Genomic DNA, 24,373 nt, shown 5'->3' with positions numbered 1-24,373 from the left:
CGATAACTTATATTCACGCAATCACTGTCCATTTCAGCAGACTCCAAGGTAACACTGCTTTAGTAACGCACTATGACAGTAAGGTGACTGTACAAGGCCGAGCCACGTGCGTCATTCGTATACCGTCGAGTATTATCGGACGCCTTCGACCCCGTCAATACGTAAACACAGCTTAGTTCGCCTTCTGCTGTCGGCAATTGTAAAATGAATTCGTCATAAACGCAATGGTCCACTGTCAATGTAGGAAGACGACTCCTAATCCTGCAAGAGCATCCAAAAATTTAACGGGACCACCATTTTATTTACATTAATTACAGTTAACTGCAAATACCGTCATTGAAACAATGAACCTAGCATTTGTACTGTTATCTTACAAAATGTGCTGAAACTGACGGCCTTCAATCTCAATGCAAGCATGACAACGGCGAACAAGATTCTGATGCACCCTAACAATTATCCCTGGTGTGTTACGAATCACATCACAGGAAGCTACAATTCTGACAACTCATTCCATCTCCGTATCCACTGGGGTCTCGGGTTTAGTGAAGCAGGGGATACAACCAGCACCTTCTGATACACAGGCCTCACGCAGATACAACCCGTCGGCTTTGACCAATGACGTCATACATTAGACATACATAGTAATGTCTTCACTTCGAGGCATAGATAATAAAAAGGTTCTGTGTTCCGGATAAGCGCTATCATTGTTCATTAAAATAATTATTCGTAATGATACTGAGGTAATTTGGAGTATTACTTTGTTATTGTAGAACAATTTTTAGTGTCTTATTTTTGTTTATAGGAATAGATTTGTCTGTTTGTGGGTATGTAATTTTCGTTACTGTCTGTCAAGGCGAGCTTCGGTTATTCCTCGATATTTCCGTGTGGTAAGTTCATTTTCCACTTGCTTCTTTCACTGTATTTCACTACTTTCACATATTTCACTGTTTTATTCCACCAATATATGTATTTTCGTGTTGTAAAGTACGTAATAGAAATTTCTCAGCTGTCTGTCTTCTTTCGTTTCCCAGCACATTTTCGAATGTGTACTTGCTAGGCTATATTACAGGCGAAACCCCCGACACAACTAAAATTTGTAACCCGTCCTTCAATTCGTCTTTACACTGACACTATATATGTCAATTGGCGAGCAAGATACAAATGTCGCGTATAGCTACGTAGCTCAAGTAACGAATGGGATACTATTAGTGTTCAAGGCAACAAGAAAACTGTACCCCATAGTGAACTACGGGATACAAACTGTACATGTGTCGTCTTCTTGTCTCCGTGTAGTTCAATTGAGGTACAGGTTGCAAAAGTAACGTACGTCTATTTCCATCTTTTCGTTACCAGTGTACATATATAAAGGTCAACGGACGAAATACATATATTACATACGTAGGTTCTTCTGTCATCAATAGTACTGATATGTACGTAAGAAAAGACTGTTAGTAGTAGTGGAGACGAAATAAACAACACATCTGCAATTTGTATCCCGTGTCCCACTTAAGGTTTACTGAAGCGGAGGATACGTCGCTCAAGTGAAGAACAGGACAGTAATGCTAGTGAAAACGAAGAAATCGACTTACGACAAACTTGCATTCCGTACTGTACTTAAGCAACACACTTCGAATGAGCTTTTAATTTGTATCGGGTGTTTCATTTACGGTTTAGTAAAGCAGGGGAACACAGTTCAAGTGAACAACAGGACAGCAATGCTAGTTGAAACTAAGAAATCGACCTACGCTGAAATTCTATCCCGTACTGCACTTAAGCAATACAGTTCGAAAGAGTTTCGAGATACAACTGAGATACATGTAACGTGACGTATTCTTTGCTAGTAATATATTTCATTCATTTCTTTCCATTGTATTTTGCGGAGAAATACTAAGATACAAACACGCGATATCGGTAACGTGAAAATACTACTGGCCTTTATATATGTGAAGTACAATTTTTCTCTCTTGCATTCCCATCCACACTGAAGTTATTGTATCCACACATCCTTTCACGAGCAGCCAAGCGTATGTTCTCCAACAACTCAGGTAGATCTCTTTGCACGAACCTCAAGTACAGGTGCCCATTCAGACGGCCAGGTAGAAGACATCGCCCAGTCAGACTGTAGCCTACAATGTCGGCCAGAAACGTACTTGATGGTGTGACTCTACTATACAGCAGGAGGGTTTTCCTCGTCCCACACATGGCTATTGCTAGGGTGACCAGATGCAGTTGTTTAAAATGGAGGACAAACAGCTTCAAAAAGGAGGACGAAGGAAGAAAAAAGAGGACACATCAAACGGGTCAGCTTTGGACAAGTCACGTGACTGCCGGGCATTACCGGTAAAACTAGTAGTTAATTATTACTGATAGTCTGGTGGTGGTTAACTGAGCAATATAGAAAAATTTAAAAACATTGATTGTGGTGACCGTGGCGTCAATTGTTTTGTTATGTCAACAACACGGAATTGTTTACAAAGCGAAAAACGTAAGACCATTCACCTCCCTTCATTCGACGCACCGCTACCAACATCTACAATTCAAGCAGCAGCTGAAAACTGCACTTTAACCTTCCGAATACAAATAAATTGAATGACTATGAAACCGTGAAATAAAACCATGACAGTTAATCTGTCGATTTATTTCTTACCTTTATTGGCCACTGAGACGTACGTCCAGCCCTACATATCTTACATTCCACTTCAGATTCATTTCTCCCTTTCTTAAAGCCGGATATTTGTAGGAAAGGATATCAGAAAATGTACACTTTCATTTAGGCATAGCCAAATATTTTACGTAGCTCACTTGGTTAATAATTACACTCACAAATCACACGTGCACTACAGGAAGCCAAGCCAATACAAAGCGAAGATACGAAACGAAAATGTTTAAATAATCGATATTTTCATTCGCTTATAGGTAGATCAACGATAACATCGACGATCCTGGTGCCACCTACCAACACCGCCTTCAAAATGGTTCAAATGGCTCTGAGCACTATGCGACTTAACTTCTGAGCTCATCAGTCGCCTAGAACTTAGAACTAATTAAACATAACTAACCTAAGGACATCACACACATCCATGCCCGAGGCAGGATTCGAACCTGCGACCGTAGTGGTCGCTCGGTTCCAGACTGTAGTGCCTAGAACCGCACGGCCACTCCGACCGAACACCGCCTTCGTGCACGTTTATCAAGAAGGCTGTGCCAGTAGTTAAAGTATTTAAGAAAAGAGCCAATAGAACGGGACGAATTGCAAATTTAACTGTATTACGCTCAACTTTGCGAATAAGCTGGACACTGTAAAAATCCGCCCCGACCCCGGACAAAGAGCTAAAAAAGGACATGTCCGGATTAATCCGGACGTCTGGTCACCCTAGCTATTGCTGCTGTTCAAAATACCTTCACAATCAAGTGAGACCTCGTCAGTAAACAGCACGATTTCAAGGAAATATGGTCGATCAGTCCATTGTTGGAGCGACCACTCACAAAATGGTATGCTTGGTCCAAAGTCATCAGATACATTGCATGGACTCGTTGTCGGTGATATGTGTGTAACTGTTGTTCGTGGAGTGCTCGCCACATGTGTAGCGCCCATTTCACGTGCAATACGACGAGTACATGCAGTAGGGTTCACTGTAACACGTGCCAGCACCTCCTCTTCAAAATCGGGTGAGCGAGTGGTCCTCAAGTTGCTAGGTCCCTCGTTTCTTCTTCTCCCACATTCGCCAATCGAGAGAAATAAACATTCGCCGTGACAGATGGCGTTTGTGAGGAAATCGTTCCCTATACAGCCTTTCGGCAGCGGGAGCATTGCAAAGTACTTCCCCATATACAAGATGCATGTCAGTGAGTTCTGCGAAAGTGTACCGGTACTGCTCCATCGTATTGTACTGTACGTCTCTGAATAGCACTGAGTAATGAATGGTATTGTCGTTGATTCCTAGCAAGTTCTGTTATGGGACGATGTAAATACGACACACAGAGCCACCCTATGGACAAGTAAAGTAAACAACACGTACATCATGACTTCCTAGTAATCAGTCCCCCCCTCCTTGTTTCCTAGCAGGAAATAAGGACTGTTCATGTAAATAAACAGCACATTACGTGTAAATATGTACGCATGTTAGTTGTAAATATGCTGGAGAACAGTAATGCCGCGCGGGGTTAGCCGAGCGCTCTGGGGCGCTGCAGTCGTGGACTGTGCGGCTGGTCCTGGCGGAGGTTCGAGTCCTCCCTCGGGCATGGGTGTGTGTGTTTGTCCTTAGGATAATTTAGGTTAAGTAGTGTGTAAGCTTAGGGACTGATGACCTTAGCAGTTAAGTCCCATAAGATTTCACACACATTTGAACATTTTTGAGAACAGTAATGCTAGACAAAGCGGTAGACAAGTTTACTTCCATATCTCCTAAAGCTGGATTCTCCGACCCTAGGTTCTGTACCTCAAATTGTTCAGTGGAGCATTCTCCATGTCCTGTTACCGTTTTGCACGCTATTACGGAAACGGCGTATACGGCGAGCAGTGAAATCTGAATTGAATAGTTTCCTTTCGTTTTTGGATTCCCGCTGCGTGTGACGTCATTATGACACTAGGGGAACCGAGATTTCTCATAGGCTGAACGATTTCAAAGTCTCAGAACTATCTTCGTTACCAACATTCTCTCCATGTTTAAGACACTTTTCCTTATAAACTGATAGAAGTGTAGGAAAAAGGAGATATGTTTTACGCCATAGAAAAAACTTGGCTGATTTATTGCAGTGCATAATACATGTATATACCGCATCTAAATTACCAGAAACGCGAAAGGTTTCCAATATGTACATTTTACCCGCAGATGAATAACGGACCCATTACTAAATGCATTTGCTTCCACCTGACAAGGGATACAGTATGCTTACCAATAGGTGAAGTGTGTCTCATCAGCTCAGTTTCTGTGTCACCTACTCAGATCTGTTGGTTAGGGGATGCGTGTTAGCTTCGAATATTGCCAGGTCCCTGTCTCCACTGTAAAGGGCTCGTAGACCTACCATAGACATGTCACACTCAGCCAAGGCGAGTGGTAATAGGTTCTGTATTTCATGGGGAGGAGACAGTCTCCACAGGAAAGAATAGTACTTGAGGTATCTTTGGTATCTCTTCCGTGTGTCTCTCGACAGCTCATCCAAAACACTCATTTGTAAAAGCTTTCAATTCTTTGACAGAGGTCAGGGCGATTTCCAGCTTCATACAAATACCAACTAACTCATCCCGTGTCAAAGAACAGTATTCTCTTGGGCTATGTCTCGGTTGGCGCAATATTTTTTTTCGGAAAAGTAAACAAATAACTTCAAACCGAGATTGCTGATTCTCAGTTAATTTCTGGATCTGTCATGCAACATGGACCAATTAACAAACAAGAAAGGATTTCCTGTTATAACGAGAGAAAAATCTGGGGTAAAATTTACTGATATCCTGATGCAACTTGGGATTTTGGGTCTCCAACTTACTTTTTAAGGTCATGCTCTCTAACAAACTCGAAAATAGCAAAAAATTACGACTAATGCAGACAGCATATACGTATCGAAAATGAAAGCTAAATTAAATCCCTTATGACAAGTAACCGACAAAAATGCAAATCACTGCAAAGGACTTCAGAATAGCTATGCGTATGTCGCAAACGTACACTTTCAAAGAACCCGATCAGAGAGCGCAGAGAAAGTGGAAATATTGCACTAATTAGGTGAATTCATACACTGTAATTAAGGGGAAACGATTTTCCAAACCAGACATTACCGCTTAAATTTAAAGAATGCGCAACGGTAACACCCAAAAATTATCAAAACTAAACCTTTGTTACATGCATATACACTGAAATCAGGGGGCACTATTGTCTGGACAATGTCACTACCGCCAAAATTTGTATTAGACACAATGAGGATTACTACTATCTTCGAGCTGAGGACCACACCAATAAGCATTTTTTTGCAAATCACATAATCTTTTACTATCACAGCACAAAAAGACTTCTTGACAAATTGACAGTTTTGATAAGTATTCGAGTAAATAAAGCAAAGAAATTAAGTGTGATTTATAAAAATGGATTACAGTATTTGATTTTATGTTTACTTACTAGTCAGGCCATAGACATACAACCAATTTAAGAGCCTTAGAATTAGGAGAAGAAATCTAAATTTGGTTTGATCATCATTGTATCGAAATTGCTTAGTAGATGACCATTAACATTTCTAGTGGCAAAAACAGAACATCTCTAAACGAAAATGCAATCATCATAAACTGTAAATCCGATAATAGTTGATGATTTCGACCATTAAGCACTGCAAAATTTCCTAGTTTCTTTTCTTCACAAAATAGGATCTAGACAGTCATGCTAGTGTTTGGACCGTCCAAGCACAACACTAGCTCTACAACTTAGGCAACTGCTGTTAGCGTTAACGACATTCATTTCCTTCAATAGAACACGTACCTGAGACATGTTGTTACCCCAGACATTGCTGCAGACACTAAGTGGTTGAGATCTCCATAAGTCGGAGTAGTGAGTTTTAATGTACGGAAGCAGATATCATACAGAGCCTCGTTGTCGATGCAGTAAGTCTCGTCAGAGTTCTCAACCAGCTGATGGACGGAGAGGGTCGCATTATATGGTTCGACAACTGTGTCAGAGACCTGTAAAGTAATTCAGTCAATTACTGAATGATACAACAGTGTATGTTAACGAAAATGAGGTGACAACTGAAAGATTGTGTCAGATCAGGAACCGGAAATTCCTGTTTATGGCAAGCAGTAGTCTTAATTGTTAGGGTACCTGATCACACTTCCACACATGACCCAGACTTTAGTTGGCACCGGTCTTCATTGATATCAGTACATTTAATTCAGTACATGTCAACATTAATACAACGTCCGCCCTTACCTTAGGTGATGGCACAACACTGAAAGTGTTCATAATGCGGTCAGGATACTCCTCTCTTATTTTCGATATCAGCAGCGTTCCCATGCCAGACCCAGTTCCACCACCGAGAGAATGTGTTAGCTGGAATCCTTGAAGGCAGTCACAACTTTCTGCTTCTTTCCTCACAACGTCAAGCACGGAATCCATCAGTTCAGCTCCTTCCGTGTAATGTCCCTTCGCCCAATTGTTGCCTGCTCCACTCTGCCCAAATACGAAATTATCTGGGCGAAATAGCTGTCCAAATGGCCCAGATCTGACCGAATCCATAGTACCAGGCTCCAGGTCCACGAGAATGGCTCGTGGCACGTATTTCCCACCTATGCGAAAAAAAGATAGATAGCTATCATACAGAATACTAAAACTAACAGTGAGAACCTCGGATTACAAATGGTAAAGGGTAATAATATTTTCTGAATACCATCTTCTTCACATATCTGTATATGTCTTTCTTGACAGAAGGTGTGGCCGGAAAGGACATTAAACATGATGCTCTTTATAGTCTTGCTAAAAGGAGTATACTGGATTTACAGTTTTGGAATCTCTAAATCAAGATGTTCCGACGACGTCCAGAATTATGAATTTTGTAGCAAAGGACGAGGATTGTGCAATAGTGTTGACACATCTCAAATGAAAAAAAAATCTAATTAAATATGCCCCCAATCTGGTCTCATCAAAATCAGAAGCAATCTTAACCGAGCTGGACCAGCTATATCAGTAGCCACAGATTCATCGATGTAAATTTTGCAATCATTAATGAGATGTTTACCAGTTAGGAGTCTATGAATGATCAGAATTTACAGAAAATTACCTGTTGCTTCGTTGTAGTACACATTTATGCGTTCCAGTTGTAAATCAGAATCTCCATGGTACGTTCCAGTCGGGTCTATGCCATGTTCATCAGAAATTACTTCCCAGAACTGAAGAGAAAAACTAATTACTATTTATGTTACTTGAATACAATGACGATAAGATAATTCGAAGTAAAAATAATTTCATACCTTCGCTCCTATTTGGTTTCCACATTGTCCAGCTTGAATATGAGCTATTTCGCGCATCTTTGGTCGTATGAAAGTTACCAGTTGCTATCGCAACCCACTCGTATTACCTATCTTCTAGCCTTGGCGTGTGTATGCTGACTGCTGCACAGAATTTGAAAATGTGTATCTCATAACAATAGGTAGCGGAAAACGACATAGTAAAATTCAAAACGGTATTAAAAGTTTTTCTTACGGTAATTTTACCAACAGAACATACGTTTTCCTCTTTCGGAAATGCCTACTGTCGTTCTACCATTCCAAGACGTTAATTTAAGGAAACTATACCGGAACCACCTTCTGTAGCTATATACCGCGGCTTACTATGGTTTGTTCGAGCGTAACTTCATAAAAGGCAAAGAACATCCATCTAAGAAGAATCTAAAATCAGGAATATAGCTTCCTACATTTTTGTGAACTTTTCAATGAATTTTTATAAAAGTTTACCGTACAAGGAAGGAATGCTGATGCGAAGTGTTCTTAGTTTTGTTATTATTTTCTTAGTCATCTATACTTTTTCATGAATTTTCTTCGCCATAACCAATATCAAACAGAATGTTTGGTGTAAGAGTATACACGTCAACTCTCCCCTGTTACTCATACGTTTAATAACGCCACAAAATATTCTGTAGAATTTTGTTATGACAGCGATAATCTACAGATACATAAGTACATATACATTAACAGAGTGAGCTAGCGTTTCAGTCCCATCTTTAGTTCTGTGAAATGATTTTGCCGCTCTTTTAACGTTTACAGTTTAAATATGTTGACTAATTTTTGATCATGCGGACAGCTGAATAGGAATGCGCTAGAAAAATATATGCTCTCGCTGTTCACATTGAAGCCCATGTGAGAACTGTCAGAAAGCAACCTCCAGGAGTGGGCGCAGTCGAGCGGGCCACAGCCTCTTGTTGCATCAAGTAGAGGGCACAGTTGTTGGCCATTTCAAGTCCACACTAATCAGTACAAAAGTTCGTATTCGCTGATTTTACTAGTAATGCTATTTAACGGGTAAAATTTCAGTTATCGTGTCCACTGTTTGGTAGTTCTCGATCCGTGCTGGTTGGCATCACATATAATGATAAAGACGCCACAAACGTAGTGGTATCACTGTCCATGCTAAATGAAACGTTTTCTTCAGCTGAAACTGAAGTACATAATTTAGAGTGTTACACAATGTACAACGTTGGTTTCTCAGCAGTGTTTACGCTACTGCGTGGGGATTAGTTCTTTCGAGACACTTGTTCCCAGTCCTGCTATGTAGTGAAGTCTCTCTCACAAATATGACCGTAAGGCGATGCCGCTTAACATTATATTGTCAAACTAGGGCGTTCAAGAGGCTACCCGTAAAGTCAAGCATTCGGTTCTGCGCCGCAGTCAATAGTAATATATATTTATACACCAGTGATCGTTAACAATGATACAGGCTTCGTCAGCTATAATTAGTAATATATAGGCAGGAGAATAAATACAATAATAATCTTAGCAACAGATGCCAACAATGAGCATATCGATGGAATTCGTTTACTTTTCAGACTTGGTTGCCCGACGGTCGTGCACTATATGAACCAAGGGGAGTATTTAAAAATTATGAAAAAGACCACAGTATGTGACAATCCATCTCTTAATAGGTAGTCTATATTTTAGAATAACAGAGCTTACCTCAAAGTTGGTACTGAATTTCTTCCCTAGCCGCAAATTTTGTAGTGGTCTTCTTGGTGCAGAGTCACAACCTAACAGTTGTTATATTTTGAAACTGATAAAAATGGGATGCCAGTGCTCCATGTGACTGATCTTACACATTACAGGTACAACTTTATCTCTGTTTTTACAACGTTACTGATCAGAGAAGAGTGTTCTGCTTGGGAAGGTAACGCTAATATCAGAAGCTGAAAGTTATTGTGTTTGGCACCTCGCCATTTCTTCCAGAATTTCCGAATCTGACGTTTCGGTCCCATGCTGAGGTCTTCTTCTGAGAACTGGCTACATATTGTGTCGCACTGTCAAACTTTCGCAAATTTATGGAGAGTATTTCCGCCTTTATCGCTTTAAGTGTTGGCGCTTGGTTATTCAGTACCTTTGCCGTGATTGGAGAAAGCGTTCGCTACTGGCGAGTCATGAATGACGCCTTATTTGTTTTTATGTTAGTTTGCATATGTCGGCGACGTCTTTCTAGCACTGCGGGAATGTGCCCAAGCCGCCGGCGCCGAAAGCCGTCGCCTCGATTAAAACAGTAGTACACTGGTGAAAAAAATCCTCCAAGCACGACAACGTCTCTGAACAGCCAATTCTTGGAGAGATTAACAAAAGCGTTGCCAATATTACTAAAATTGAATGCGAAGCGGAAATAAGTTATCCGGAGATGTATAATGAAATACCTGTTTCTCTTTGTCACACATACTAATCATTGTCTAATATCAATAAAGTAATTAATTATCTGCAGAAGGCCATGTCTATGATCTTATTTCATATGCAAAATTACGAAACTTCGCGTGTATATATTCCAGTTGAGTCAGTTTCGTAGTTTCAAAACTAGTGAGATAGAAAATTGTTTATGCAAGGCAATTTTTGTGTAAATTAAGCAAAATTATATATAAAAAAGTCGATCATTCAAATGTAACCATTTCAAACATTCATATTTTTAAAACGATTTTAAAAACATCTTTTTGTATAAATTAATAATAACACGTCGCATTGGAATGTTTGTGAACGAAGGCAAAATAAATATTTATAGTTTTCATATTTCAAACGTAATTCTTCAGACATAAAATTCTTCGAATTTTTGTACAGATAATTAATATGTAAAAAACGAATTACTTCAAATATTTAATCCTTCATTGTAAACGTGAAAATTTACTCTTAGGAATAATGTATGTGGTATTCTTGAGAGTTATCCGTTTACATAGGGCCGATGCCAGGCCAGTTTGTGTATCAGTCATGTCGCAGTTTTGTAACAGATTTTCTAGCAGTTTGAACCAGTTTTTGAAGCAATTTTTGTGAAGCACTGGTCCACAAAGATTTCTTTTGAATAAGCATGTGACATCAATCGTTATTTCAACCCACAGTTTGTGTTACGAACAGAATCTCTCGCCAACCTAATACAACGTGTCATCTTCAACAGACAGGTATTTAATAAAATTCTACATTCTCTTCTTGTCGTAACCTTACGTGTTAAAATAAATCTCTTCAATAAATAGCACTGTTGCAGCTGCATATTTATATGTAGATGGAAATATATTGTCATAAACGACAAGTACGGCATCGTAGTGAAAAAATTAGAAGCAAGGTTCACCGACCACGTTAGTAATACTTAACAACATTGTCAGATGATATGAATGATGAAAACAGTCTATTCTCTAAAGAGCAAAGAAAACAGATAAAAAAGTAGCAACAGTTTACAATCCACAAAACTGAATACTGTCAGATTCGAAGGAATCAATGATTCTCTGGGAGGTGCATCAATTTAAGCAAAGCATGCTCAACGAAAGCTTTTTCTCGGTAATAATACCATGTACTGTGCATTCATTAGGCATTATAAAAACTAAAGTGACTTTTGCTGTATTGGAATTAACTCTTCCCTTCAACAACTTCTCCTGTGTCAGGCGGCGCTGTTTCTCTACACACCAGCCGTCTTATCTTAAACTATCCTCCACCGTACTAAATTTCTAATGCAATTACACTTCCAAAACTTTGCAAGAACAATGTCACTTCAGAGAATTACCAACCGGATTCAGTTGTAAAAACCAAATCCGAGGCTTATTAATAGCGCAAATAAAGTTAACACTCGGCGCGGTGGCTGATGGGAGCAACTGTAAAAGGGAAATACCTTTCAGGTCGCTCCCATCAGCCACTGCGCCAGAGTGTCAACTTTGTTTGCGCGTTTGATACATCTCACTCTGCCTGCAGCATTATCAGTTTAATAGCTCTGTTGTCATTACAGAAAAGTTCAGTCTCGATTCAAGGAAATAGTGATGTGGCGTAGTATTTGGAAATTTGTGGTAAGGCCTTATGGGACCAAACTGCTAAGGTCATCTGTCCCTAAGCTCCACTCCTTAATTTAACTTAAACTAACTTACGCTAAGTCAACACTTTCATCCATGCCCGAGAGAGGACTCGAACCTCCGACGGGGGGAGCCGCGCGGACCGCGACGAGGCGCCCCAGACCGCGCGGCTGTGGCATAGTAATTAAGGCATATCACTTAATTCGGAGGAGCAGGTTTTGAATCCCCATCTGGCTATAGTGGTTTAATTTATGGGCTACTTCCTCTCAGCGCCCTACACTAACTCTGCTGGTGTTCCGTCTCTTTCCATAGTTCACAACATTATTCAGTAATATCACCACAGGCTGCAAAATAATTATTACACGTGCTACGATGTTTTAATTTTTTCTACAGTTGCAGAATCTTACAGTCCCTACATAAGATCGGACTTTGAAGTGAACTGACAGATTCCACACTTGGTTCCAAATATGGAGCATATGCCCACCGACGCGGAAAACACAATATTTAATACTGTTTGTTAATACTGTGACAGACCATCAAATCAAACGCAGGAGCGTAGAAACATAGTCGTTGGACAAACAATTTTTGAGAATGTTAATGAATTCGAAGCGAGAGACGATTAGTGCACAACGTTGTTAATAATATTCATTTTAGGGATGAGAGCACTCTTTTACTTTGTGAGGTTTGAGCTCGTATTGAGAGCGAAATTGGACCTAAGTATTGCGATGTTTTAGTTACTGTGAGAGTATCAAGTGCTTGCAGTTGCGAACGACGTGTATGTCGATAGACACTTGGAATCAGGAAATCATTTCTCTACATCTACATCCATACTCCGCAAGCCACCTGACGGTGTATGGCGGAGGGTACTTTGAGTACCTCTATCGGTTCACCCATCTATTCCAGTCTCGTATTGTTCGTGGAAAGAAAGATTGTCGGTATGTTTCTGTGTGGGCACTAATCTCTCTGACTTTATCCTCATCGTCACTTCGCGAGATATACGTAGGAGGGAGCAATATACTGCTTGATTCCTCGGTGAAGGTATGTTCTCGAAACTTCAACAAAAAGCCCGTACCGTGCTACTGACCGTCTCTTGCAGAGTCTTCCACTGGAGTTTATCTATCATCTCCGTACCGCTTTCGCGATTACTATATGATCCTGTAACGAAGCGCGGTGCTCTCCGTTGGATCTTCTCTATATCTTCTATGAACCCTATCTTTTACGGATCCCACACCGGTGAGCAGTATTCAAGCAGTGGGCGAAAAAGTGAACTGTAACCTACTTCCTTTATTTTCGAATTGCATTTCCTTAGGATTCTTCCAATGAATCTGTCTGGCTTTTGCTTTAACGACGATTATTTTTATATGGTCATTCCATTTTAAATCACTCCTAATGACTACTCCCAGATAATTTATGGAATTAACTGCTTCCAGTTGTTGACCTGCTATATTGTAGCTGAATAATAGAGGATCTTGCGTTCTATGTATTCGCAGCACATTACACTTGTCTATATTGAGATTCAATTGCCATTCCCTGCACCATGCGTCAATTCGTTGCAGATCCTCCTGCATTTCAGTACAATTTTCCAGACGCAAATTTCAAAATTGCTTTAACGGTTACAGTATTCGGCGATACTTTTCAATGTAGATAGATTTATGGAAGAATACCTGATTTATAGGCGCAAATCTTATTTAATCGACACACGTAAAATAAGTGTTAACCTCCTTCGTGTATAACTTGCTCGCTGCGTTGTGAGATTGTTCAAAGCGCACGGATGTAATCTTAAACAACTGTAAAATTTCTGTTGTTTTACGCTTACCTTAGATGAAGCAGTAACAATTTGGTAGGAAGAAAGTTGTTTACTAGAGTTATTGTCTTTCGTAGGACAATGAGGTCACCACAGAACGGAGCAAAAGCTTCGATTTAACTAGGAAGGAGAGCAATAGACCATTTTCTTTTAAAAAGAACCATCCTGGGATTCATTTAAGCGATTTAAGGAATGAAGGAAACTCTAAATGTGGACCTCCTTTCAGTTAAACATTTTGGACTTGACACTACCTGTAAAATGGACCATAGATGAAGAGTGTCCAAGAATTATCTCAGTTTCTAGCTTATGCCACAGACATACTACAGTCTCAAGAATGCATATGTGCACTGAGTAATGATTTCAAAATCAGCTCAGACAAATATAATAACGTTGTGCATAGTGTGGGAGAGATTAGGTCGATAAATGGGCATTCAATAGGAGTAAGTTTTAAAGAAGAAAAGAGAAAGCTGTTAAATAAGAGGGGCGTTCAGTAAGTGATGCAACACATTTTTTTTATGAAAGCAGGTTGGTTTTATTCAGGATTCCGATGTACCATATTACTCCCCACTCTTTTGGCTACAAACCCTATTTTTCAACGTAATCTCCGTTCAATGTGACGGCCTTACGCCACCTTACAGGAAGGCCAGTATGCCTGTAGTGGTCGACGTCGGAGCCAATGTCTTGCTGCATCAGTAACCTCCCCGGCGTCCACATACTGCTTCCCTCAGAGAACATACTTCACTGAAGCAAACAAATGGAATTCGGAAGTTCTGAGATTCGGGCTGTAGGGTGGATGAGGAAGAACACTACAAAAAGCTTTTGTGAGCTGCTCCCGAGCGCGCAGATTTGTGTGAGACTTTGCGTTGTCATGAAGAAGGAGAAGTTAGCTTGAATTTTTGTGCGACGAGCACGCTGGAGCCGTTCCTTAAAATTCCTGAGGGTAGCTACATCTACGTGCTTACTCTGCTATTCACAATAAATTGCCTGGTAGAGGGTTCAATAAACCACCTTCAAGCTGTCTCTCTGCCGTTCCACTCTCGAACGGCACGCTCAGGACAGCTCAGAGTTGATCGTTGCACCACGAAGGATCCCAAAAGACCGTCGCATGACTTTACTGGAGGGTTCGTTGGAGGAGAAGTGCTACGGCGCCACTCCACGGATTGCCGTTTTATTTCCGGTTCGAAGTGATGAACCAATGCTTCATCATCTGTGACGATGTTCGACAAAGAAATGGTCGCAACCAGTCTCGTAATGCCCAAGAAATTCCACACAGATGGTCCGTTGCTCTTTATGGTCTTCTGTTTGGCGGCGAGGAAACCAGGAGGCACACACCACTGACAAGGGAACCTCCCCATTGCACCCCCCTCAGATTTAGTTATAAGTTGGCACAGTGGATAGGCCTTGAAAAACTGAACACAGATCAGCTGAGAAAACAGGAAGAAGTTGTGTGGAACTGTGAAAAAATAAGCAAAATATACAAACTGAGTAGTTCACGGGAAGATAAGTAACATCAAGGACAAACAGAACTCAGGAGTGCCGTGGTCTCGTGGCAACGTGAGAAGCTGCGGAACGTAAGGTCCTTGGTTCAAATCTTCCATCGAGTGAAGAGTTTAATTTTTTATTTTCAGTTTATGTGACAAACTCTTATGTTTTCATCACTTTTTTGGGAGTGATTATCACATCCACAAGAAAACCTAAATCGGGCAAGGTAGAAGAATCTTTTTACCCATTCGCCAAGTGTACAAGTTAGGTGGGTCGACAATATATTCCTGTCATGTGACGCACATGCCGTCACCAGTGTCGTATAGAATATATCAGATGTGTTTTCCTGTGGAGGAATCGGTTGACCTATGACCTTGCGATCAAATGTTTTCGGTTCCCATTGGAGAGGCACGTCCTTTCGTCTAATAATCGCACGGTTTTGCGATGCGGTCGCAAAACACAGACACTAAACTTATTACAGTGAACAGAGACGTCAATGAACGAACGGACAGATCATAACTATGCAAAAATAAAGAAAGTAAAATTTTCACTCAGGGGAGGACTTGAACCAAGAACCTCTCGTTCTGCAGCTGCTCACGATACCACGGGACCACGACGCTCCCGAGCTTATATTTTCCATGATGTTGCATATGTGGCCCATGGACTACTCAGTTTGTATATTTTGCTTATTTTTTCACAGATCCACACAACTTCTTCCTGTTTTCTCAATTGATCTGTGTTCAGTTTATCAAGGCCTATCCACTGTACCAACTTATAACTTAATCTGAGGGGGGTGCGATGGGGAGGTTCCCTTGTGAGTACCCAACTGGTGGACGAGTGTATCAGCACTACCAACAGAGACGAACAGTTGAGCAGCGAGATGTTTGACTGTCATCTGTCGGTCACGTGGTTGGTATGAGAGTGTTCGCATGTGCCAACATTGCAGAAGTCACAGCTGTGTGCACGGGAGATCGGACAGGTTTGCGCGACCTTGTTGGTGAAGTGACAGATGCCTCACCCAGCGACTCAACGGTGCTTTTGTTCACTGTCAGGTCTCCACGCCTATAAATATCTGCGATGCACTGAGGTTCCGCCAAGAGAAACTCAAGGACAGATCTCTGCTTGGAACGCAACTCTGTTAGAGACGCCATTTTCTGGGTTACATATCGCACCGCAATGAATCGGAACTTCATGAAACTATAGGGGCTGAAACACGAATATTCGACAATGTTCCACCACAAAATTCGCACTTTTTCAACTGAAACTGACGAGAAAAAAATGTGTAGCGTTACTTATTGAACGACCCTCTTAATACGTAAAAAGTGCAAGTAAAGCAGAAATTAATGTAGAAATAAAACAGATTTGCCTCAGTCACTCGTTTATTTGAAATAAAACAGATTTGCCTCAGTCACTCGTTTATTTTGCCACGGTGCGTTTCAATGGTTTACACCATCATCTTCAGGTGGAGAACGGTTATTTACTTGGCTGATGTTGGTGAAGAGTACAGACATAGTGGCGAAACCTGTAGTGGCAAAACAGACCTGTGACTGATGCAGAAACTGTTTGATTTGTAATGAACCTATTTAGTACCTTGTTGCCGGCCGGTGTGGCCGTGCGGTTAAAGGCCCTTCAGTCTGGAACCGCGTGACCGCTACGGTCGCAGGTTCGAATCCTGCCTCGGGCATGGATGTGTGTGATGTCCTTAGGTTAGTTAGGTTTAATTAGTTCTAAGTTCTAGGCGACTGATGACCTCAGAAGTTGAGTCGCATAGTGCTCAGAGCCATTTTTTTAGTACCTTGTTGCTTATAATGGCGCTAAGTGAGAGGGCTGATGATGCGGTAATGAGGAAAAAAAAACGGAGTTGTGGAACTGAACATTCCCACATCGTGGTAGGCTGTTCGATACTTCGAGCATCCACAAACCTGGTGGAGACAAAGACAAAATTGACAGTAGCACTCAGGACAGGCTCAGAATTACAAGTAGAGGGAAAGACATTATTTATGAATAAAGAGTCAAATGCGTGAAACAGGCACGCTCAGAACATCCAGCCAGCGGCAGCACATTGGGGTTACCCTGAACCCACCATGTTTATCGCAGAGCTGGTACGTGACAAAAGGACACCGCTGGCAGTCTAAAGGCGCCCCTCAGCGCAGTCTTTTGCACTTTACTCTACGAAAGCATTACGAAGTTGTGGAAGAGAGAGAACACCTGCGTAGCGTATACTTGAAAATTAATAGAAAGGCACCAGATAGATTTTGAGATTTTGTCTTATGCTGACTTTCTCACCTTGGATTTTGACGAGATATCCTATCAGCATTCAAACAGGTAATGAATAGCAGTACGTGATTAAGTGGCTAGCACAACAAGTACGCGTTCTCCACTAATATAATACTAAAGCAGAGGCTTTTATACCTATTGGTGAAAATCTTAATGACATCCTCTTGAGTCACTTGGCTTTGAGTGTAAGTTAAGCGGTCCTGAGTGAGCGTCCAAAGGTGTCGTTAATGTGAAAACTGATTTTTTAAGCTGTACTGCAACTCGCTGTTTAACAATGGTGTATTGAAAATTTTCTTGTTGTGGATACAGCACGGATTACGGTATATGTAGGGTTTAGTTTAGTTAGAAGTTCCTGGTAAGTGAAAGTGATGGACTCATTAGTGCATTTACTTACTTATTGTACTCGTGTTTATGTTGTTGTGGGTCGTGCTTGTATATGTGTGGGGCAGGTGGCTGTATGTGACCATGTGCAGAGCACATGAGGCTACACAGTGTTCAGACTGTTGCTATGACAGCATCTGCCCGCGATATTATCATGACAGGGAGGGCTGCAACACTAACAGACATTAAAACAAAGGCTCATCTCCGGCAACCTCCTCCCCTATATATATCCCGATGTAGCCCTCTGTTTACATACTTAACTGCCCAGCACTGTTGACGCACTAGGGCACCTCGCATATGGGACATGCTTTATCACAATGATATAAATGTCTTACATAATTCGACTCTGGATGAATGAGGAAACTAATGACAAGAAAGAATACGTGACAGTTCTAGTGCGAAGTAACAGGAGTGTTGTGAGTCAAATGCATGGCAGGGTAGCTGCGAAACAGGTCTCATAAGGGTTACAATACAGCGATGCGAAACTAAAAACTGAGACCTCGGTTCGTTCCACCTCAGAATGATGACAAAACAAACCTTCGAACATATCACACATAAAATTCATTATTGGCAAGCAAGCATTGTGAAGCAAAACATTTGACAATGTAATACTTATCCACTTCTAAGGATAAAAAGGCAAAGGGTTGTCCTTAACCATTTAACAAACATTGAAGTGTTACAAGGCACAGAATCGTCCACAACATAGCCAGTGTGGGAGTTACGGAATCTATGTTCCTGAATTCAGATTCTCTGCCAACATGACGACAGGAAACATACAAGACATAGCATAGACTACAATAGAAAATTGAGAATTGAAGTACTCTTTCTCATGGGATGCTCTATGGTTGTGTCACATCTTGAAAGATGCCAATCCCTGGTGAATTAGTTCTAAAGAACTCTTGATTGAAACATTTAATCTCACGACCATAAAGGACAGGGCTGCCTAAAATGCAAATATACATCACATCTGGAATGGAAGGTTCTTTTGCTTTTGCATGCTGTATACAAAATTTGGTTTGGCTCACAGTGATTCTCCAGATACAACAGGCAGGGATGGCACGGCATGTCCACAATACGTTTTCAATTTTTCCCATTGGACAATTACAGGGCGGTCTGCAAGGTGTATTCCAGCATTGACTAGAAACATCAAACATATGATTTGGTTGGAGAATCTCATAGGGTGGAGAGAACATTTTGGCTTTTTTTTTTCCTTTTTGATCATCATATTCCACAACAAGAGCCAATCACCCAGTCGATATGGGAGTATCACTGCTCCTTTATTGCCTCTCTGAATCTGCTGTGAAGCTGCCTTAAAAATTACTGTGCTATACCTTTCTCCTGATCATTTTAAGTTGATAGACTAAACTTTTCACTTCACCTAATTCAGTACCCAGTGACAATTTATATAATTCAAAGGGGAGCTCATGTGGCATCGCTGTAGTATCTCTTATGGTGTATACTGTGTCTTCTTCATAAAACTTGTACAGTGATGTTATAAAGCCATTTGGTATGGACATTGACTTTGGGCTGGAAATGGGTACTTCTACACTTCTTAATCCTCAACAACTTTCACAATTGTACAAATAAAGCAGACATAAAATTTATTCCCTGGTCCATAAAAATAGTATGGGGGCTTCCAAATAGAAATACTAAGTGATTCGCGAAGGCCTTTGCTAGCTCTCTGCCATCTTAACAGCAATTCGTTCCAAAACAAGATAATCTGAAAACTGATCAATTATTGACAGACAGTACTTACTTTCCTAATGCGTCTACAGGAATGATCTCATGATATGGAGAATGATCCCGTGATATCCAAGGCAACATTCTCGAATGGCCTAAAGACTTCTGATAAAGTCTGCAATGGAATCCATGGCCATGTTTGCTGCGCTTCTTGTGTGCATGAAGGCAAGTACAGATGTACTTCTCAACATCATGCAGCTGTTTTTTCCATCAGTCATGTGTGGCAGTCCAAGCATTAGTGACTGCTTCTTTCTATAAGAGTCTTGAATGCTGTCATGAGGTTGGGCAATAATATGATGCTGAAGTGCCTTTTGTAACACTGATAGATTGCTGGTGGGAGTTTTTATGATACAGAATATCATTTCTGGATATAAAATGTTGGAGAGTGACACACTGGTAACACTCAGAATCCTGTGTCTGGGCTTTTTTCAGCTCTACAGTAAGCACCAAGGCCAATAAATCCTTCTGTGCAGTACTATAGTTAACTTCTGCTCTGTGTTGTTGGTGAAAACCATAACCAGTTGGTTCCTCTTTGCCATTTTGTTCTTGCCTTAAAATGCACCACATGAAAAATTAGATGCATCACGCAGTACAAATGGTCTCTCAAAATGAGGGTTTGCCAGCAATGGAGAACTAGTTAAAACATATTCGATCTGTTGCATTGCAGTCTCGCATTCTGCAGTCTACTCAAAAGTTACTCCTTTCTCAACAGATTACTGTGGTATAATAAAAGACAAAATGGAAGTAATAATTTACAGGGCCCAAAAATTCTGTAATACCTTCGTGTTAGTGGGTGCAGGAAAATTGCCTACCACTTCTGTTAGTTGTGATCAGGCTTCACCCCAGGAGATCTGATAACATGAACCCAGCACTAATACTGTGTTTCCACAAACAAACATTTCTTCAGGTTCAAACTCAAATATGTCCTTGTAATCATGACATCATGCTCATTAGCCATTTGGCATGTTCGTAATTGAGAATTCCTGAGAATACAATAATATTATCTAAATAAACTAGGCACATAGTTGGCTTCCAACCCCCTAACAACGAGTCTGCCAAAAGGCACCACAAAAAACTCATATATCCCAGAGAAAACTACAAAATCATTTTTCTTGTGTGTGGTTTGTGTTTATGTGTGCTCAGTGGCAGGATTATCAGCATCCTAAGCAGTTTTTGACCTATCTCGGGGCACAATACTATCCCGATTTTATATCCTGGATAGTAAAATACTTGCATTGTATTGTGGTGTGATTGTTCTAAGGGGTGGTGTGATTGTATAAACTTCTCTTACGGGCAAAGATATCAGATTCCATTTCCTCTGAAACTGCTTTCCTCCCACCGGAGGCAACTGTTCATTAGATAACTCCTGTTTACTGATCAGTATAGTTCCACATATTATTAAAACATCTTTCACTGCAAAATATCTAAGCAAACTGGAACACATAGTTTTTATCCGCTGTTTATGCCATACAAAGGCCTCACTTCAAGTGGACCTGAAATCTTTCAAGAACATCATTCTGAGTGAGCGAGTCAGCCGGAAAAATAATTCTTCTAGGTTCACGGATTTTGGCCGGCATCCAGAGAACCTTCCCAGTACTGCTTCATATAGCTACAGGGGCGTCGGCTTTTAACACCAAGATATACGGTTAATCGGAATTTTGAGGAATGGGCCCCTTTCCCGGAGTTCGTTATATCTGTGTGGCACTGTCGCCGCCAAAAAGGCAAATTGCTTCATCAAACCGAAGAGTGTATGACTGGTAGTCAATCAAGCCCTCACAATGGCGCAGGAAGTCATTTCCCAGGATGGTACCAAAATGCTGCCGTCTCTCCTGCAATGCCTTCATCTCAGACTCATACCTTCTTCCTTGAATTACTAGCTTCACATAAAATGTTCTCGCAGGCTTAATTACTTCGGTCTCCAAGTCAGTAATAAGGCAGCAGGACGGCTTAAATGCCCACTTACCGTCAGTGGGTAAGAACAGTAAACTTACTTGAGTGCCTGCTTCATTCAAAATTCTAATTTTTCTTCCTTGCATCTTTCCCAATACAGTCACACTTGCAACTTCTTGCAGCATAGGAAAATTGATGGCATTAATTGTTCTTACTGGAGGTGTGGCTGTGTCTGCCCCTTTCCGTTTGCCTGATTTATTCTCCTATTGTTTCTGTAATGCTTGTCTCTGCCACTGCCACAATTCAAGCTACCCTGCAACCAAGGGGAAGTTATTGCCCAAACATGCAGTCTCTTTAGAATTAGGACAACAAGGAGCCCAACATCTGCAGGTGGTATGGCCTGTCCACCTACAATGTCTGCAGTTTGCCTCGTTTGTAAACATGTGATGTGAATCACTATTGCACGAAGGGGTGGAAACGAATTGCCCTGTTCCGTCTCGCTTTAGCGCCGAACAGACTGTTTCATGTAAAGAAAAACGATGATGCCGCTTTGACTTCATTTCTAATTTGTGTATTGGATAAACAAAGCCACTCTGCACACTTTAGCTTCCTATAGAAAGACAGCATTAAGTGCTGCGTCCCTTCCCAGGATATAAGTACGACGTGAAATCGTTCACATTCTGTCATTAAATGCCTCAAAAGCTTCCCCCGTCCTCGGACGCAACGACAACTGTTTCCCACTTCATCTGAGTATCACTCTACTAAATTCCTCACCAAGGTTTCAAAGCAAAGACGAGAAACGACGACTGCAAGGAAAAGCTTAACAACCAATGAAATTCAGTTTAAGAGAAGCCTAAAGGATTTATTGGTGGCCAGCTCCTTCTACTCCATTGATGAATTTCTTAGTAAAACCAACTGATTTGTATATAAGTACAACATAACTTCTGCACAATTTCAGTGCAGTAATGTGTTCATTGAAAATTTGTGTATGTGTGTGTGTGTGTGTGTGTGTTTGTAAGTATAATCTAACTTCTGCACCATTTCAGTGCAGTAATGTGTTCATTGTAAATAAGTATTACAGTAGTTGTATTACATGTTTATTACCTTATAAATTAATAAAAACTTTTTTATTTTAAAGTCAGTGCATTAGTATTTGTAAAATGACTCTTAGTGTTCATTAAAAACTGACGATCATTCCACTTGGGACCTGTGGAATGGTACATTAGCTTATTTGTTTTAGTTGTAAATATTTGTCATGTATTGTTGTTTTTCTGACATGTTCCACATCCTGGAGGACCTCCTCACTACGGATCAATTGGAATGAAAGTAAATCTAATCTAATCTAAACAGATCTCTGATCTTCGGTGCTGCTACACTTGCGTAGTTGTCCACCAGCAGATCGGCGCCGGGAGGCAGTAATGTGCATCCTAGGAAGACTTGCAGTATATGTGGTGCGTGAAAATGGCGCTGCCGTTTGGCACGACAACGTGGGGAACCCATGAGCCTTAGAATACGGCGGAATGGTGACTGCAATGGCGAGATGACGACGACTCCAGCGTCGACGACTGGACCCTTACAGTGATGGCAGTTGCAGCAAACTACAGCAGCACAACAAGCACAATGCATGATGGCTCAGCCACAATTTGTCCAGCCACTGCTCAGCAAGATAAGTTGGCAGCGTCTCAGTGATGGCCACACGCTAATGATGGCATCTAGGCCTAGCTGCTCTGACCTTCTCGTCATGCTTGGCGCTCATGCTCGGCAAACATTGGTGTACCACGCAACTAGCTTCAGGCAGAATGTGCTGGTTGATACAGGCAGAGCCCGCAGCTCATAGTGTTTATTAGCAAAAGCCATACGTGGTCATGAGGCTGTGTGGGAGACTGTAACTCTTGATCAGCAGCAACACGCCAGTAGTGGCACCGAGCCACGATAATAAGGGTTTTTGAATCGAAAAGAGGGTTTTATCTCGTTGCAGTGACGCCAGTGAATAGGATAGGAGGGCAAGTGGACATTCAGTGTGAATGAGCTTTAAAGAAGAACAGAGAAATCTGTTCAATACATTGCCTGTTTTGTTGCATATTTAGGAGTACATGAGGTGAACTCAGGGAAGATGCCAAATGTCTGAAGGGAGCTGTTATGTCTAAAAGAAGTAGTGGATCAAGGAGTTCAGGAAGATGCATGTTGCTAGATGGAAAGCTGGTTGCAGAGAGAGCGAGCTCTATTGACGCAGTACTTTGCTGCCATCCACCGGGGCCTCGAGTGATCATACTCCTACACGCCTATTAGTCAAGGGGTGTAGTTGAACGTTTACTAGGCATCCGTTCGTTAGCAATGGTCCGCCATGGGAACCCTTCCAGGACAGCGACATGGGCCTTTACCACGTAATGGGCTGTGAAAGCAGTCTCCCAACAAGCAGCAACTTCTGACGAGAGAAAAGAAAGTCTTCTCAACAAAAAATTTTGTAATTATCTATTCCAGATTCCCTTCAAACAGTGGCCACCTGCATAGTGGATGTGGTAGTAGAATATGATAATACTCCAGAAATTGATAGGCCTGCCACGAGTTTATGAATAAACAGAATCTGCCACCTAGCAAAGTTCAAATTTGTGAAGCTAATGTGTCAGTGGTATGGATCTGAATACTGAATTCATGATGTGCAATACTGGGTATTAGAATTTCTACACTGTGCAACAAACCTCAGTTTGGCATGAATTGTGTTCCACGTTTGGACAGGCAAATGATAAGCATTTCAGAGCAACATCATCTACAGTCTCTATGTAAGGAGAGATTACAACGTTGGTTTCTTATTCAAAA

The 24,373-nt window shown here is 41.2% G+C and overlaps 1 protein-coding gene across 1 annotated transcript in view; it reads right to left on the bottom strand.

The window, feature by feature from the left end:
• LOC126483632 (tubulin beta chain) overlaps positions 1–8,002 on the bottom strand; it is a 66,519-nt gene extending 58,517 nt beyond the window's left edge. The window contains exons 1-4 of the mRNA XM_050106686.1: positions 7,946–8,002; positions 7,756–7,864; positions 6,909–7,264; positions 6,462–6,661 (exon numbers count right to left, since the gene is read on the bottom strand). Of these exons, the coding sequence (XP_049962643.1) occupies positions 6,462–6,661; positions 6,909–7,264; positions 7,756–7,864; positions 7,946–8,002 (722 nt within the window). The remainder of the gene's footprint in view (positions 1–6,461; positions 6,662–6,908; positions 7,265–7,755; positions 7,865–7,945) is intronic.
• Between the last annotated feature and the right edge of the window lie 16,371 nt (positions 8,003–24,373).

The sequence above is a fragment of the Schistocerca serialis genome, chromosome 6 (genome assembly GCF_023864345.2).
Source record: "Schistocerca serialis cubense isolate TAMUIC-IGC-003099 chromosome 6, iqSchSeri2.2, whole genome shotgun sequence".
Lineage (NCBI taxonomy): Eukaryota > Metazoa > Arthropoda > Insecta > Orthoptera > Acrididae > Schistocerca > Schistocerca serialis.
The sequence above is the reverse complement of the archived record's forward strand: the minus strand, read 5'-3'. Positions and strand labels throughout refer to the sequence as shown.